Genomic DNA, 16,122 nt, shown 5'->3' on the forward strand with positions numbered 1-16,122 from the left:
CTGAGTTCATCATCAATGATTTAATCAATCGTGCCCATGTAACGGAGCCTCCACTTCCAAACGAAGGGGTTCAGAGAGCTTCTAGGTTGGTGAACACATCCATGTACCAGGTCTACTCCACTCCACGGGGACAGAAACTCTTGTGTATGGGACCCTTTTAGATTTCATCCTATATACCTCTTCATTTGGCTGTTCATTTTATAATAAACCAATAAATGTTAAGTAAAGTGTTTCTGTGTTCTATGCATTATAGGAAATTATTGAATCTGAGGAGGGTTTTTTTTTTTTTTTTTTGAGACGAAGTTTCGCTCCTGTTGCCCAGGCTGGAATGCAATGGCGTGATCTTGGCTCACCGCAACCTCCGCCTCCCAGGTTCAAGCAGTGAGCCGAGATTGCGCCACTGCACTCCAGCCTGGGTGACAGAGCAAGACTCTGTCTCAAAAAAAAAATGTGAATTTAAAAAAAAAAAAAGAGAGAATTGAAGAATCGCTTGGTGTAGAAAACCCGCACATTTGATGTCAGAAGTGTCCTGTGGTTACAGAAAAAAATAGTTTCTCCTTTTAGTCTCATAAATATTAAAGGACTAAACAAATATTTAAAAATATTCCCACAAAGGGCCAGGTGCGGTGGCTCAAGCCTGTAATCCCAGCACTTTGGGAGGCCGTGGCGGGCGGATCACGAGGTCAGGAGATCAAGACCATCCTGGCTAACACGGTGAAGCCCCGTCTCTACTAAAAATACAAAAAATTAGCCAGGCGTGGTGGCAGGCGCCTGTAGTCCCAGCTACTCGGGCGGCTGAGGCAGGAGAATGGCGTGAACCTGGGAGGCAGAGCTTGCAGTGAGCCAAGATCGCGCCACTGTACTCCAGCCTGGGTGACAGGGCAAGACTCCATCTCAAAAAAAAAAAATAATAATAATAATAATAATAATATTCCCACAAAGAAAACACGAGACCAAATGATTTTTCCAAGTTCTAGCAAACTTTCAATCAAGGATCATTCCTACCTCACACAAACTCCTCCACAGAGCAGAAAAAGAAGGCACACTCTGATACTCATTCTATCAGGCCAGAGTAAGCTTCTTACCAAAACCAGCCAAGCACATTAAAAAGGAAAGAGGCCAGGTATGATGGCTCAAGCCTGTAATCCTGGGACATTGGGAGGCCAAGGTGGGAGGATCACTTGAGCCCAGGAGTTCAAGAAAAGCCTGGGCAACAAAGGGAGACCCTATCTCTACAAAAAAATTTTTAAAAATTAGCTGGGTGTGGTGGCACGCACCTGTAGTCCCAGCTACTTGCAGGACTAAGGTGGGAGGACTGCTTGAGGCCAGGAGGTTGAGGCTGCAGTGAGCTGTGATAGTGCCACTCACTGTAGCCTGGGCAACAGAGCAAGCCCCTGTCTCAAAAATAAAAAAATAATTTACAGGCTAATCTTACCCATTAACAGGGAAAGGAAGAATCTTAAACAAAATAATAGCAAAATGAGTCTAGCAATGTATAAAAAATAAATACACCATGAACATACTGGGTTTATTCTAAGAATGCAAAGTTTAACATTAAAAAACCTATTGGCCGGGCGTGGTGGCTCATGCCTGTAATCCCAGCACCTTGGGAGGCCGAGGCGGGAACATGAGGTCAGGAGTTCAAGACCAGCATGGCCAAGATGGTGAAACCCCATCTCTACTAAAACTACAAAAATTAGCCAGGCACAGTGGCAGGCGCCTGTAATCCCAGCTACTCAGGAGGCTGAGGCAGGAGAATCACCTGAACCCGGGTGGCAGAGGTTGCAGTGAGCCGAGATCGCACCATTGCACTCCAGCCTGGGCGACAGAGAGAGACTCTGTCTCAAAAAAAGAACACAAAAAACCTATCAAATGAAATTTACCATGCAGAGCAATGCAGAGCATGAAGTCAGGAGCTCTGCAGAGGGGCCCCTCAATTATCCTGCAGAGGCCGAGCTCAGTGGCTCATGCCTGTAATCCCAGCACTTGGGAGGCTGAGGCAGGCAGATCACTTGAGATCAGGAGTTTGAGACCAGCCTGGCCAATATGGTGAAACCCCATCTCTACTAAAAATACAAAAATTAGATGGGTGTGGTGGCGGGCACCTGTAATCCGAGCTACTCAGGAGGCTGAGACAGGAGAATGGTTTGAACCCGGGAGGTGGAGGTTGCAGTGGGCCAAGATTGTGCCAATGCACTCCAGCCTGGGCGACAGAGCAAGACTCCGTCTCAAAAAACAACAACAACAACAACAAAAAAAAACCCCACACAAATAAAATTATCCAGCAGAATACTGATTAAAGACATAAATGTGAAGACAAAAGTTCCATAAAAGGGAAGATAGGTAAATGTGTGGCTTCCTTAAAATTAAAATGTTTGTCCAACACACAAGGTATAAAGAAAGAGGAGGCCGGCAGGAGTTCGAGACTACCCTGGCCAACATGATGAAACCCCATCGCTACTAAAAATACAAACATTAGCCAGGCGAGGTGGCGCATGCCTGTAGTCGCAACTACTCAGGAGGCTGAGGCAGGAGAATTTCTTGAACCTGGGAGGTAGAGGTTGCAGTGAGCAGTGATTGTGTCACTGCACTCCAGCCTGTGTGACAGAGCTAGACTAGGTCTCAAAAAAAAAAAAAAAAAAAAGAAAGAAAGAAAGGAGGGAAAAGGCCAGGTGCTGTGGCTCAGGCCTGTAATCCAAGCACTTTGAAAGGCCGAGGCAGGAGGATGGCTTAAGTCTGGGAGTTCAAGACCAGCCTAAGCAACATAGTGAGACCCTGCCCTCTATTAAAAAAAAAAAAAAAAAAAAAAGAGAGACAAAAGACAAAGATAGGTCCACAAAGTGGATGAAGATAATAGCAACATCTAGATATATAAAGAATCCTAACAACTCAACATGAAAATTGAGCCAATGATATAATCAAGGATTTTGCAAAAGAAAACTTGAACAGCCAATAAACATTGGAAATGATGCTCAAGCTCACTGCTGGTCTGTAAGTAAAACTAAGGGCCCAGGCGCAGTGGCTCACATCTGTAATCCCAGCACTTTGGGAGGCCAAGGCGGGTGGATCATTTGAGGTCAGGAGTTCGAGACAAGCCTAGCCAATATGGTGAAACCCTGTCTCTACTAAAAATACAGAAATTAGCTAGGTGTAGTGGTGGGTGCCTGTAATCCTAGCTCAGTAGGCTGAGACAGGAGAACTGCTTGAACCCGGGAAGCAGAGGTTGCAGTGAGCTGAGATCGCGCCATTGCAGTCCAGCCTGGGCAACACAGCGAGACTCTGACTCAAAAAAATAAAATAAAATAAAATAAGGGTCACAGTGAGATAGCATTTAAAACTCCTAGACTGTCCCAAGTTGAGAATGTAGAATAGGAGCTCTGATACGTTGCTGTTGGGAGTGAAAGTGATATAACCATCTTGGAAAATAACTTGTTATTATCTCATCAAGGTGAACTTATACCTTATGATCCAGCAATTACATTTCTAGGTAAAAGACCCTAAAGAGGCTTTTCAAACACTTGGATCAGGAGGCATTTACAAGAATATTCAAAGCAATATTGTTTGCAACTTCAAAAATGAATCCGAGGAACAATCCAAATGTCCATGGTAGGAAAATAGATAAACTGTGGCAATTCAAAACAGTGAAAATAACATGCACATAACAAGGATGAATCTTAGTACCAATGCTAATTGAATAAAAAGCAAGTCACCAAAGACTATATATAATATATACCATTTGTATAAAGCTCAAAAACAAGCAAAAATACAAATCATATTGTTTCAGCCAATATGTATATGTGGTTGTGAAACTCCTTTTATAAAGAAAGAAAACAAATGAAGAACTGATAATTACAACAATCAGGATAGTTACCTCTGAGGCAAAGCTATGGAGACAGGAACAAGGAGGGACAGGAGCTTGAGTGGTTTCTGGTCATGTTCTGGTTCTTCAGTTAGGCCATGGGTGGTTCATTTTATTATTTTTTTTATTTTTTATTATTTATTTATTTATTTTTTGAGACGGAGTCTTGCTCTGTCGCCCAGGCTGGAGTGCAGTGGCAGGATCTCGGCTCACTGCAAGCTCCACCTCCCACGTTCACGCCATCCTCCTGCCTCAGCCTCTCCGAGTAGCAGGGACTACAGGCGCCCGCCACCACGCCAGGCTAATTTTTTTTTGTATTTTTAGTAGAGATGGGGTTTCACTGTGGTCTCGATCTCCTGACCTCGTGATCCGCCCGCCTCGACCTCCCAAAGTGCTGGGATTACAAGCGTGAGCCACTGCACCTGGCCTATTTTTAAATTATCTATCTATCTATCTATCTATGTATCTATCTATCTATCTATCTATATATGTATATGTGTGTATATATATATGTATATGTGTATATATGTATATGTGTATATGTGTGTATATATGTATATGTGTGTATATATATGTGTGTGTATATATGTATATGTGTATATATATGTATATGTGTATATATATGTATATGTGTATATATATGTGTGTATATATGTATATGTGTATATATATGTATATGTGTATATATATGTGTATATATGTATATGCGTATATATATGTATATGTGTATATATATGTATATGTGTGTGTATATATATATGTGTGTGTGTGTGTGTGTGTGTGTATATATATATATATATTTTTTTTTTTTTTCTCACTCTGTCGCCCAGGCTGGAGTGCAGTGGCATGACCTCGGCTCACTGCAACCTCCGACCCCCAGGTTCACATGATTCTCCTGCCTCAGCCTCCCAAGTAGCTGAGATTACAGGTGCCTGCCACCACGCCCGGCTAATTTTTTGTATTTTTAGTAGAGATGGGGTTTCACCATGTTAGCCCAGGATGGTCTCGATCTCCTGACCTCATGATCCACCCACCTCGGCCTCCAAAAGTGCTAGGATTACAGGCATGAGCCACCGCGCCCGGCCTCATTTTATTACTAAGCCTTCCTATAACTTATGTACATAGATATGTAATATGAATCCCGTAATACCCATTCAGAATTTAGAAAAACTTGAGTGCAGAATGAGATTTGTAAAAATATCTTTATGCAAAATATTTTCAGTAGAACATTAAACAATACTTTGAAGAATTTAGCTCTTCTCTCCCTGCCTCCAAAGCCAGCAAATACGGGACTATTTTCTATTGTTCTAGTGACTGTAATAATAGCAGAGGTCAAGGAAACATCTCTTGTATGGGAGTTGTCATGGAATCAGATTTGTTGTAAAGAACCATTTATATTCTGGACTGTCCACCAGAAGAAGGAATACAGATAACATATGCATATATAACTGCAAGATTATTGCCGGTTCCTCTACAGCAGCAATAATCGCAAAGAAAATACTACCAAAACATCCAAAACAGCCACAATAACCATTAGTGATTTTATTGAAGACTTATTCACAGTATTTTGACCTGAGCAATGGTGATTGTAACATACCCTTTTAGGCTCCCACAGTGATCTTAGTTAACAGTCCTGTAGTCCCCTCTTTAGGCTTCAAGATAACTGTGATTTCATCGCACCCCAGATACTTCCAAGTGGAGCCAGGCCTCAGACTGTTCTCAGTCACCGCTCTCCCACAGCTGATTACAGACATTGCCTCTGCTTCCTACCCCAGCAGCTGTCTAGTGCACTTGAACCACAAAATGGGCCCTCGCTTCTTTCCTAACCCAGCTCCATCTTGGTAAACTGTAACAGACAGACAGGAGTCCCCAAGGGCACAAAATAGTTTCTTTCCAGATGATTTTAAAGGAATGGGGGAAAAGGAAGCATATGTGCTAATGGAGCTTCTATGGCTGAAACAATTTATCTGCAGATGCCTAGCCACTCACTGATCAATTTGGTATGCTGCCGTGACTGAAATCTGTGATTCCATCTGAAGGCAGTGAGACATGGTGTGTCCATCTGAAGGGGGTCAGGGCTCTTACCTGACTAAGCTGGTACTTGAACCCCTAAGTGAAACAAAATGGCACTTTTAGAACTACCTCAGATTCGGTTAAATTTCTAACATCCTGAAATACTTTCTCTCACAGATTCTCTGCTGGTCTCTAAGACTTGAAAGGAGAGAAAATAAAAATATCAAATTAAAAGTGACAAGTTAACTAAGGGAGCTGACTACTGGGAGAAAAATAGGGAAGTTGTATGATCCCAAAACTGGATTTAAAAAAAAAAAAGGTATTTCAGGGACACTCATAAGTGGCCACAGCACAAAATCCTGCAGTAGGACTCACCTGGGCTCAACAGTGTGCTAGCAGCATCGGCACAACCTCAAGTGGAGCCCAGAGGGGACAAATTCCCTTGAAATTTCATTTAAAATTTTCCCAGGGCCAGTTTTTAAGAGTAGCTGGACCTTTGTCAGCCAGAATTTGTTAAGGAAGGAAGAGGGTTAGGTTTAAATTCTGGGAGGTCCAGGCAACATCAGAGCCACTTCCTGTTCCTGAGAGCAGAAGCCAGTGGGTCTCTGGTCCTCCTTGGAGCTCTGCTAATTCTTGCTGGTTTGAGGTTAATATGCTAGAGCACATGCCCCCCAGCAGACTCCTCATCCTCCTCCTGAAGCCAAGAAAAAGACCTATAACAATGCCAAGGTATCTTTTAAGTGCTCCTAAGACAGTTCCAATGCAGCTTTGGACAAGGGACACAAAGCCTCGGAGAAACCATAAAACACAATCCATATGGCACCATACTATTGTTTTGTTCTGGGAATTCTGCCCTTAGTCAAAACCACACAGTCATGAATACATAAACACCACTTTCGGAGCCATCTAATAAAGACTGAGCTCTGCTACACAGCAGCGAGTCTCAGCCCAGGGGAAACGGGGGGAAACCAGGAGAGCCGACCATGGCAAGTGCTTCGCCTGAGTGCAGTGCAAGTCTCATTGGTGAGTGTCCACAGTGTCAAGCAGGCCTTGTTTGTAATGGTCTCATCTGAAGAGCTACATAGCAAGGACACTGCAGATATCAGGCTATGCCATCTACATGGTTAGAACAGCCAGTGGTATCTAAACTGGGGGCAGCAAGGCCTGTAAAGACTTTAAGAGAAGAAACAGAATCTGGACTGTGAGAAAAAGAGTCTCTAAAGACATCTGACCTGCACAGGTTGCCATCTCTTATGATTATTTCCTGTGTGGCTGTGAAGGTTAACGGGATAAAGCCCTCACTGTCAGCAGAGAGAAGAATCCAGTGGGAATCTGCAAATAAAAATAAATACATAGGCAATTTAGTATATATTATTCTCATGATGAAACATATGACTACAAATTTTTTTTTTTCTGAGTGAAGGAATACAGTAGTTGATAATATTCAACTCGATCCTTATAAGATTTTACAGAGAATGGGGTATTGGGAAGACTGGGTATTACTTAGGGTCAGGTAGGGGAAAAAGGGGAAAAAACGAAATGATATTTGATGTTCAATGTGGTGGCTACTGTTACAAGAATGAGGCATAAGAAAACAACCATGCTCCACATCTGATGAATCTGGCATGACTCAGTCCCTTGCCACTTAGGAATATCCTTTGAACATCCATGTTTACTCCATATTAGAATGGCAACTCCTCAAGGAAACATTCTGTAGGCCGGGCGCAGTGGCTCACGCCTATAATCCCACCACTTTGGGAGGCCGAGGCGGGCAGATCTTGAGGTCAGGAGATCGAGATCATCCTGGCTAACACGGTGAAATCCCATCTCTACTAAAAATACAAAATATTAGCCAGGCATGGTGGCATGTGCCTGTAGTCCCAGCTATTCAGGAGGCTGAGGCAGGAGAATCGCTTCAACCCAGGAGGCGGAGGTTGCACTGAGCCGAGATCGTGCCACTGCATTCCAGCCTGTGTGACAGAGTGAGACTCGGTCTCAAAAAAAAAAAAAAAAAAAGAAAGAAACATTCTGCAATGCTGCTATGATCTTTACATTTTAGTGCAACAGAAATAAATGAGGCTTTCTGTTACTTCCTTGCAGTTGTTATACACTGCTTTGTAAGTCTTTTCTAATTTTTTCATATGTACATTTAACTTTTCCAGCTAGGCTGTAAGTTCCCTAAGGGCAGGGTGCATATTTTCCACATGTTTTGGCACCTATACTAGGCCTGGGTACATAGTAGGCAATTAATAATATTTGTTAAGGCTGGGTGTGGTGGCTTATGCCAGTAATCATAGCACTTGGGAGGCCAAGGTGGGAGGATCACTTGAGGTCAGGAGTTCAAGACCAGCCTGGGCAACAGAGTGAGATCTCGTTATCTACAAACATTTTTTTTTTAAAACTTGGCCGAGGCTGGGTGCGGTGGCTCACGCCTGTAATCCCAGTACTTTGGGAGGTCAAGGCGGGCAGACTGCCTGAGCTCAGGAGCTCGAGACCAGCCTGTGCAACACAGTGAAACCCCATCTCTACAAAAATACAAAAAATTAGCCAGGCATGGCAGCGTGCGCCTGTAGTCCCAGCTACTCAGGAGGCTGAGACAGAAGAATTGCTTGAACCCGGGAGGCGGAGGTTGCAGTGAGCCGAGACTGTGCCACTATACTCCAGGACTGGGTGGCAGAGCAAGACTCCATCTCCAAAAAACAAACAAACAAAACTTGGCTGGGCATGGTAGTGAACACCTATAGTTCTCGCTAGTTGGGAGTCTGAGATGGGAGGATTGCTTTAGCTCAGGAGTTCGAGGCTGCAGTGAGCTATGATCACACCACGGCACTCTGGCCTGGGCAACAGAGCAAGACCCTGTCTCAATAATAATAATAATAATAATAAATTACTTGTTAACTATCCAGTGAATTACTAAATGGTTGGTATCCCTCATTTTCGTTACCGGCGTAGTTAAAATAGATGGTGGGGGAGGCAAGGATGTTAGGTACGGTCAATTTCTGAGCACGACCTACCATGTAGCATTTCAATGAGAGAAAGGCCAAAAGTCTGCTGAACTGTACTGAGCCTTAGTTTACCATCACAGAGAAGCACCGCTCTTTTTTCAACAACAGGACCTAGATAATAAGGTTTCTGCAAATAAAAAATAAAAGTTGTTAAACTGACTGCAGAAGTAATGGAGTTAACATTTCTTAAGAAAGTAATGTGTAAATAGTTTTTTAAAAAATTCTTATCTATTACCACTAATCAACTGGACTTTAGTTTTAAGGAGCTCTTTGCTGCATTATTTAACACAACTAAAAAATGCGAACAAAACAGCCTTAATTTATTTTTCCTTTTGTTCTACTCTTTCCTCAGGGTTCTTCATCACTAGGAACTGGCTCTCCTAGAATACAACTAATAACACTAAAAGGATGATGGACAGCAGCCTGAGAGACACAATCTGACGGTGAGAACACCTGCTTGGCTGTTTCAGATATAGCTAAGACACCTCATGGTTTATTAGGAAAAAAAATGCCGAGAGAGTGTCGTAAGTGGTCGAGTAGCAGAGGATTTGCATAAAATAAACAAATTGGTCAAAATTCACATAGCTTAGAAAAAGCACAAATAAAAATAAATGATGTGTAAATTTTTTTTTTTTTTTTGAGACGGACAGAGTCTTTCTCTGTTCCCCAGGCTGGAGTGCAGTGGCACGATCTCAGCTCACCGCAACCTCCACCTCCTGGGTTCACGCCATTCTCCTGGCTCAGCCTCCCGAGTAGCTGGGACTACAGGCGCCCGCCAACACGCCAGGCTAATTTTTTGTATTTTTAGTAGAGACAGGGTTTCACCATGTTAGCCAGGATGGTCTCGATCTCCTGACCTCGTGATCCACCCGCCTCGGCCTCCCAAAGTGCTGGGATTACAGGCTTGAGCCACCGTGCCCGGCCATGATTTATAAATTTTAAAGTCATTAAAAATTGGCTGGGCACAGTGGCTCACCCCTTAGTACCAAAAGTTTGGGAGGCTAAGATGGACAGATCACTTGAGCTCAGGAGTTCAAGACCAGCCTGGGCAACATGGCAAAACACTATCTTTACAAAAAATAAAAAAGTTAGCCAGGCATGGTGGTGCACACTTGTAGTCCCAGCTACTCGGGAGGCTGAGGTAGGAGAATCACTTGAACCCAGGAGGCAAAGGTTGCAGTGAGCTGAGAAGACGCCACTGTACTCCAGGCTGAGTGACAGAGACAGACGCCATCTCCAAATAAATAAATAAATAAATAAAGGACAGTTGTATAAGTTATATGTCTAACTTATTTTGTTGTTAAGTACTTTGGGAGGCCAAAGTGCATGGATTGCTTGAGCTCAGGTGTTGGAGAGCAGCCTGGGCAACATGGCAAGACCCCATCTCATAAAAAGAAAATAAAACTATACATCATTGTGGTAGGATGAACCACTCAAAGAATGTCCACTAATATTTTTAAATGAAGTCACGGGAATAAACTGTAAAAGTCAAAACCAACTAATCATTTATTTCAAGTCTTATGAAATGTAACTTCTGAAATTACAGGGGAAACTATTTCTTGCTTTTGATTATTTTGTAACTTTTACTTTTCTCATTACAAAAGGAATACATGATCAATTTTTTTAAAGTATAATAGGGCCGGGTGTGGTGGCTCACACCTGTAATCCCAGCACTTTGGGAGGCCAAGGCGGGTGGATCACTTGAGGTCAGGAGTTCGAGACCAGCCTGGCCAACATGGTGAAACCCCATCTCTACTATAAATACAAAAATTATCTGGGTGTGGTGGTGCACACCTGTAATCCCAGCTACCTGGGTGGCTGAGGCACGAGAATCGCTTGAACACGGGAGGCGGAGGTTGCAGTGAGCCAAGATCGCGCCACTGCACTCCAGCCTGGGTGACAAAGCGAGGCTCTATCTAAAAATAAATAAATAAAATAAAATAAAATTATAACAGAAATATATAATGCAGACAGTAAAGTCCCCAAAATTCTATCCTCCAGAGATAACTACTGACAACAAATTGGTTGGATTACATAATTATAAACTAAAAAACTGAGGAATTGAAAGGGCAACAAAACTTTTTTTTTTTTTTTTTTTTTTTTTTTTGAGACAGAGTCTTGCTCTGTTTCCCAGGCTGGAGTGCAGTGGCATGATCACAGCTCACTGCAGCCTCAACCTCCTCAGCTTAGGTGATCCTCCTAAGGCTAAGGTCAGCCTCCCAAGTAGCTGGGAATACAGGTGGGTGCCATCATGGCTGGCTAATTTTTGTATTTTTCGGCAGAGTCAGGGTTTTGCCATGCTGCCCAGGCTGGTCTCAAACTCCTGGACTCAAGCGATCTACCCATCTCGGCCTCCCAAAGTTCTGGGGTTACAGGTTTAAGCCACCGTGTCTGGCCAAACATGGTTGTTTTAACCTTAGTTTTTAAAAATATAAAATTTTACATTTATAAGTATTTTAAAAACAGAAAGATATATTATTGTTTGCAAGTAAAATAGCCTATTTAAAGAAAATTTTAAAAATAATATGTTTTTAAAATAAGCAATTAGTTTTTTTTGGATTAGATAAATGTACAGAAAAAATACGGAAATATTTACATCTAACATCTAGTAAAATATTTACCTATATCTGTGATTTTCTCTAAAGGTTGGATTATGGGAAATTTTTACTTTCTGTAATGGTTAAATTTTTTTCCTCAACAAGTATATATTACTTTTGTAATTATGAAAAAAAATACTATGCAGCTGTGGAAAAAAAGATGAAAAAAGAGCTCTGTGTGCTGATATAAAGAGCTCTCTAGAACATACTATTAAATGGACAATGAAAAGGTGTATATATCACCTTCCCTTTTGTGTAACAAAAGGGGAAATAAAAATACATAACTAAAGTCTGCTAGTATCTGCATAAAAAAATAAAAATAAAAATGGTTACCTAAAGGAGGAAAGGAGAACAGGCTGAAGAAACATGGGGTAGGAGTAAGAGTTCTTGGTATACACTTTTTATTAAAATACAGTTTTGCTTTTTAAACCAAATAAATGAATTACCTATTAAAAAAAGAAGAAAAAGAAAATGAATTCCTTAAAAAGTCATAGTAGGAAAGAAATCCAAACCAGTTATCACATTTATAAATAAAACAATTAAAAAAAAAAACAAAACTATGGCTGGGTGCAGTGACTCACGCCTGTAATCCCAGCGCTTTGGGAGGCTGAAGCAGGAGGACTGCTTGAGCCCAGGACTTCCAAAGAAGCCTGGGCAACATAGCAAGACCTTGTCTCTGTAGTTGAAAAAAAAAAAAAAAAGTAAAAAAAAACTTTTTTAATTAAAAAAAAAATTAGGCCGGGCTCAGTGGCTCACACCTGTAATCCCAGCACTTTGGGAGGCCAAGGCAGACAGATCACGAGGTCAGGAGATTGAGTTTATCCTGGCCAACGTGGTGAAACCCCGCCTCTGCTAAAAATACAAAAATTAGCCAGGTGTGGTGGCACATGCCTGTAATCCCAGCTACTTGGGAGGCTGAGGCAGGAGAATTGCTAGAATCCGGGAGTTGGAGGTTGCAGCGAGCTGAGATCATGCCACTGCACTCCAGCCTGATGACAGAGGGAGACTCCATCTCAAAAATAAATAAATAAATAAATAAATAAATAAATAAATAAATAAATAAATAAATAAATAAATAAAATGCTCCTCACAGCAAAGCTGTGACTTAAAAAAAAAAAAATTAAAACTCTATTACTGAAAACTCCATGGAGTTAATGTGGTAAAAATCCTCTTCAAAAAAATGTAGGGTTGGGGCCACATGCAGTGGCACACACCTGTAATCCCAGCACTTTGGGAGGCTGAGGCAAGACTATCACTTGAGCCCAGGAGGTCATGATCAGCCTAGGCAACATAGCAAGATCCTGTCTCTGCTTAAAAAGAAAAAAAAAAAATTAGTCAAGTGTGCTGGCATGTGCTTGTAGTTTCAGCTGCTCAGGAGGCTGAAGCAGGAGGATCACTGATCAGATTGGTGACATATGAAGAAAAGGATAGCCTTACACATAGCTGGCGGGCGTGTGATGATGCATTGTTAAGTAAAAATCTTTGACAGGCAATCTGGCAACTCAATTAAAAGTAGAAACACATATACTCTTCAAATTTGCATTTCTACTTCTGGGAACCAATCCAACAGAAATAAAGGTACTAATATGAATGGATACATATAAGAGTACTACTGCAGCATTATTTGGAGTAGCTAAAAACTAAAAACAAAGTGAATGTCAATCAACAAGGGAATGGCTAAATAAAGAGCATACTCTCAGTATGAAGTAGAGTGCACCATATCACCCCATTTTTGTAAAAACAATGACAAATCACTCCCACATACCTATATATATATATGTACATAAAGACCTGTGTTAGATCATGTGAGCATGGAGAAAGTCACGAAAGGATCCATATTAAGCTGCCGGTTACAGCGGATTAAAGGGAAGATGGGGCAAGGCCATATTTTATATAGAAGGAAAGTGTCCATGATAAAAACATGTATAATATGATCCCATTTATATAATGTTTGGATATGCATGCATAAAGAAATTCATCAAAACATTTTAAATGAACATAACCTTTTCCTTTTTTTTTGAGATGGAGTCTTGCTCTGTTGCCCAGGCTGCAGTGCAGTGGCACAGTCTCAGCTCACTGAAACCTCTGCCTCCCGGGCTCAAGTGATTCTCCTGCCTCAGCTTCCCAAGTAGCTGGGATTACAGGCGCCCGTCACCATGCCCAGCTAATTTTTATATTTTTGTTAGAGACACGGTTTCACCACATTGGCCAGGCTGGTCTCGAACTCCTGACCTCGGGTGATCCACTTGCCTCGGCCTCCCAAAGTGCTAGGATTACAGGCGTGAGCCATGGAGCCCGGCAACATAACCATTTTTATAACTGGAGGAGTATCTCTATTATATAAGGAAAAGGTTGTCACAATGAAATAACATGATTAATTTTTTTTCTAAATATAAATTGCCAGAATTAGTGCAGACATTTATTTTTCCATACCATGCACCTGATAAAATCATGATGCAGACTGATATGTGTGCCTATCTGGTTGGCAGGCTAAAAACCAACCAACCTGCAAAGGTGTACCAACTTGCCTGTAACATAACATGCCCAGCTTAGTGAAGTTCAGTTAGAGCACCATCTTCCTCATCAATACGTTTCTTGCAGTACTCACCGGCTGCAGGAGCTTTTACGTATAGTGGTAGTTCCTCAAAGGAGAATTTACCTGGTAAATGACGTGAACATAAGGAAGATCTTGAGACAGTGGATACACTGAAGAGGATTTCTTCTCATTATGCAGTCGGTTTGTAAGTTCAGAAAGACACCGTTGCATTTCAACCAGGTTCCTAGATAAAATTTCCACTTCCTTAGACAGCTGATAAGTTTCCTTTTCACTTTGTAAGTTCTTTCTTTGAGGCAAACGAGGAGGCTCCAGTGTGCTGGTGTGGTCTGGTGTGCTGCTGTGTCTGGGCAGCGATGCTGGCTGGGTAACAGGCTCAGCATCTAGGGCTATGGAGCCATCACAGATACTAGACAGAGGACTCTGGATTTCTTTAGTAAGTGTTCTTCTAGGCCTTCCATTCTGACTACTGGTATTAACTGTCAGCAATAGCCCTTTGCTTTGGTGACAAAAATCTGGGGAAAGACTTTCAATTAACTTTTTTCTATTTGCTTTATTTAACGGAGCACTGAAAGTAGAGTAGGTAGTCTGGCTTTCACTTGATGTTATTGAAGGTTCTTCTTCCAACATTACTTCTCTAACAATCAAGCTAATGGCATACTGAGCAGACTTTGAAGAAGGAAGAAACGTCGTATCAGTGAGTTTTTGTTTTCCTACCAAAATTAGTAATAGTTGGTCTGTCAAGAAACATATCCCTTTTGGTCTTTCAGTGTTCTCTAATCGAATTTGCTGGATGTTTGGGACTGAAGATGGAATGACAGAGTAGATCAAAATTATATTACAAGTGTTGGAAGCCACTGCCACTACGTGTGCTTTAAGATTAAATGCTATCAGATCAGGAACCAGAATGCCTGGAATAGTCACTTTTCTTGTCATGGTAACTGCTTTCTTAAAGGTCACAAGGACCAAATGTGAAGAATCTTGGCCAGTTCCTGTCAAGTAGTCCTTTTTTCTTAGACAAATAAGAGAATTACCATCAGACTTATGTTGATTGAAATGTATGTGAGTTAGATCCAGAGGCTCTAAATAGGAAGAAGAAACTGATACTTCAGAATTTGTTTCAGAATCAGTTGCCTCTTTATCCATACAGGGTACTTCACCAATAACTGGTAAAGCATACGGAGTCATGTCTTTACTGTTAGGTGGGATATTAAAGGTTTCAGATGCATTTAAGCCACAGATCTTATCCAATGGAAGCTCAGTAGCTATAGCAACCTGTGAGTCCACAGTTGCTGTGATGGAGCAGACATGGCTGTCCACATCAAACACCAGGCAGGAGGAGCACCTGTGAAGAGTCTTCTGAGCACTGTCCCAAATATAAGAATGCAGGCTGCTGCCTACTGCCACCACCAGCCTCAGGCCATCCTGGGTCCAACATGCACAGTGAATGCGGCCCTGGGTGTTGATGTCCGCCTTTACCTGGGAACCGTCAGAGTGAACATTAGGGAAAATGGAGACATCCTGAGCAGTCAACACAGTCAGAATAGCACATTTTGGGTGCCACACACAGCCCTGGGGAAGGATAGGTAGTGATCCTTTAATCTCACAAGTCTGAGACGTCAGCCATTTGCATGACTCCGTAGGGCTGGGACACAGCTGCCACACAGTGACATGCTTCTCATGCTGGACAGCGAGTAGAACAGGTATATCATCTGCAACAGGTGGGGCCCAAGACAACCCACAGACACATTCAAATTGTCCAATGACTGTGGAGTCCCCAAACTTGACCTCTCCACTGTGAAGCTGCAAATCAGTTAGGACAACTTGATTCCCATCGGTCCAGGCAAGGCCATGGATCGGATGCACTGCTTGATGCAACGCATTCAGTCCAGTCCTGAGTAGTTTTCCTTTTCCCAACTCCATCCTTTTGATAAAGGTTACCTGAAATGATTAAGAAGGAAAGTTACACCACGAGAAATCTAGACAAATCTAGAATGTAGGACATTTTATAAGACAACTGGCTTAGCCCCTTCCCAGGTTAATAATGTGGAGAGACAAAAGGACAGGGGGAGTACTGTAAATTAAGAGACTACT

General features: G+C 42.0%; 1 protein-coding gene across 5 annotated transcripts in view; it reads right to left on the minus strand.

Annotated features, from left to right (window-relative positions):
* WDCP (WD repeat and coiled coil containing) overlaps positions 1-16,122 on the minus strand; it is a 37,568-nt gene that overhangs the window by 13,621 nt on the left and 7,825 nt on the right. For 2 of the 5 annotated variants that reach the window (XM_032172353.2, XM_058426583.1), the window contains 3 exons: positions 14,134-15,969; positions 8,887-9,004; positions 5,130-7,204 (listed from right to left, as the gene is read on the minus strand). In XM_032172353.2, coding sequence (XP_032028244.1) covers positions 6,975-7,204; positions 8,887-9,004; positions 14,134-15,951 — 2,166 coding nt within the window. In that variant the 5' untranslated portion in view covers positions 15,952-15,969 and the 3' untranslated portion in view covers positions 5,130-6,974. Of the gene's footprint in view, positions 1-5,129; positions 7,205-8,886; positions 9,005-14,133; positions 15,970-16,122 lie in introns of those variants that run through there. The other 3 variants (XM_032172354.2, XM_032172356.2, XM_032172355.2) reach the window with 3 other exon arrangements.

This window comes from Hylobates moloch, unplaced genomic scaffold, assembly GCF_009828535.3.
Source record: "Hylobates moloch isolate HMO894 unplaced genomic scaffold, HMol_V3 SCAFFOLD_13, whole genome shotgun sequence".
Taxonomy (NCBI): domain Eukaryota; kingdom Metazoa; phylum Chordata; class Mammalia; order Primates; family Hylobatidae; genus Hylobates; species Hylobates moloch.